The sequence below is a fragment of the Egretta garzetta genome, unplaced genomic scaffold (genome assembly GCF_000687185.1).
Source record: "Egretta garzetta isolate BGI_Z169 unplaced genomic scaffold, ASM68718v1 scaffold1481, whole genome shotgun sequence".
Classification (NCBI taxonomy): domain Eukaryota; kingdom Metazoa; phylum Chordata; class Aves; order Pelecaniformes; family Ardeidae; genus Egretta; species Egretta garzetta.
In genome coordinates, this window is record NW_009258572.1 from 1 (window position 1) to 1,233 (window position 1,233).

The 1,233-nt window shown below is 59.6% G+C and overlaps 1 protein-coding gene across 1 annotated transcript in view; it reads left to right on the plus strand.

Moving 5' to 3' along the window:
• Nucleotides 1-33: 33 nt before the first annotated feature.
• LOC118453273 (natural resistance-associated macrophage protein 2-like) overlaps nt 34-1,233 on the plus strand; it is a 2,758-nt gene continuing 1,558 nt past the window's right edge. Inside the window, exons 1-3 of the mRNA XM_035903397.1 lie at nt 34-148; nt 388-537; nt 852-925. Coding sequence (XP_035759290.1) covers nt 113-148; nt 388-537; nt 852-925 — 260 coding nt within the window. The 5' untranslated portion in view covers nt 34-112. The remainder of the gene's footprint in view (nt 149-387; nt 538-851; nt 926-1,233) is intronic.

The following is a 1,233-nucleotide window of genomic DNA, read 5'->3' on the forward strand; positions in this document are numbered from 1 at the left end:
GACGCCTGCCTCCAAATCTCCGTTCCAGGGCGTCGTCCTGGGGTGTTACTTCGGCCCTGCTGCTCTCTATATCTGGGCCATCGGGATCCTCGCTGCCGGCCAGAGCTCCACGATGACGGGGACGTACTCCGGGCAGTTCGTCATGGAGGTAATTAGTGCCCCTAGCTGCCGGCGTCCCCGTTCTCTCTAGTCCCAAGCCTTTACAGCTCGTTAATGATGATTCCCATTCCTTGGACACGCAGCTCCTGCCGGAAGCTCCATAAAACTCCCTGATGTGCCTATAAACAATTCTGCTTTTAATCCTGTCCTGAGCCCCCCCCTCCTCCCGCTGCGCTGGAAGCCCCCCCGCTGTTCTCACCCAGCAGCCGCTCTGGTTTCTGTCCGCAGGGCTTCCTGAACCTCCGCTGGTCCCGTTTCGCCCGGGTGCTGCTGACCCGCTCTATCGCCATCACCCCCACCCTCTTCGTCGCCATTTTTCAGGACGTCGAACACCTGACCGGCATGAACGACTTCTTAAATGTTCTGATGAGCCTCCAGGTGAGCGGCAGCACCCGGTTTGGGGGTCGCCTCTCGGAGAAGACCATCCAAGCCCTGAATATTTCAGGTTCTGGTGCCCCAGGGCTTGTGGGAGCAGCAGGAGTTACTGATAATCTGCCGGGGGGAGGTGGAGAGGGTCAGCCAGAGTCTGAAATTGCTTCCTTCTTCCAGCCAGGGGAAGTCCCTTTGGCTCACGGAACAAGAGCTTTGGGGAAACGCTGTCAGATATGAGCAAGCCTTGGATGTGTGTCCCCGCTGAGATAATCAGAACCATTTCCACTCTTTATTCTTCTCTATTTGCTTCCTCATTCCAGCTTCCGTTTGCTTTGATCCCCATCCTGACATTCACCAGCCTGCCCAGCGTCATGAACGATTTCGCCAACGGATTGTAAGTATGACGCAGGTGACTCCGAGCTGGGCGGGAGTGTGGATCTGCTGGGGGGGAGAGGGGCTCTGCAGAGGGACCTGGCCAGGCTGGATCCATGGGCCCAGCCCAATTGGGTGAGGGTCAACAAGGCCAAGGGCCGGGTCCTGCCCTGGGGTCACCACAACCCCACGCAGCGCTCCAGGCATGGGGCAGAGGGGCTGGAAAGCTGCCCGGCGGAAAAGGCCCTGGGGGGGTTGGTCGAGAGGGGGCTGGATAGGAGGCAGCAGGGTGCCCAGGTGGCCAAGGGGGCCAGCGACATCCTGGCTTGT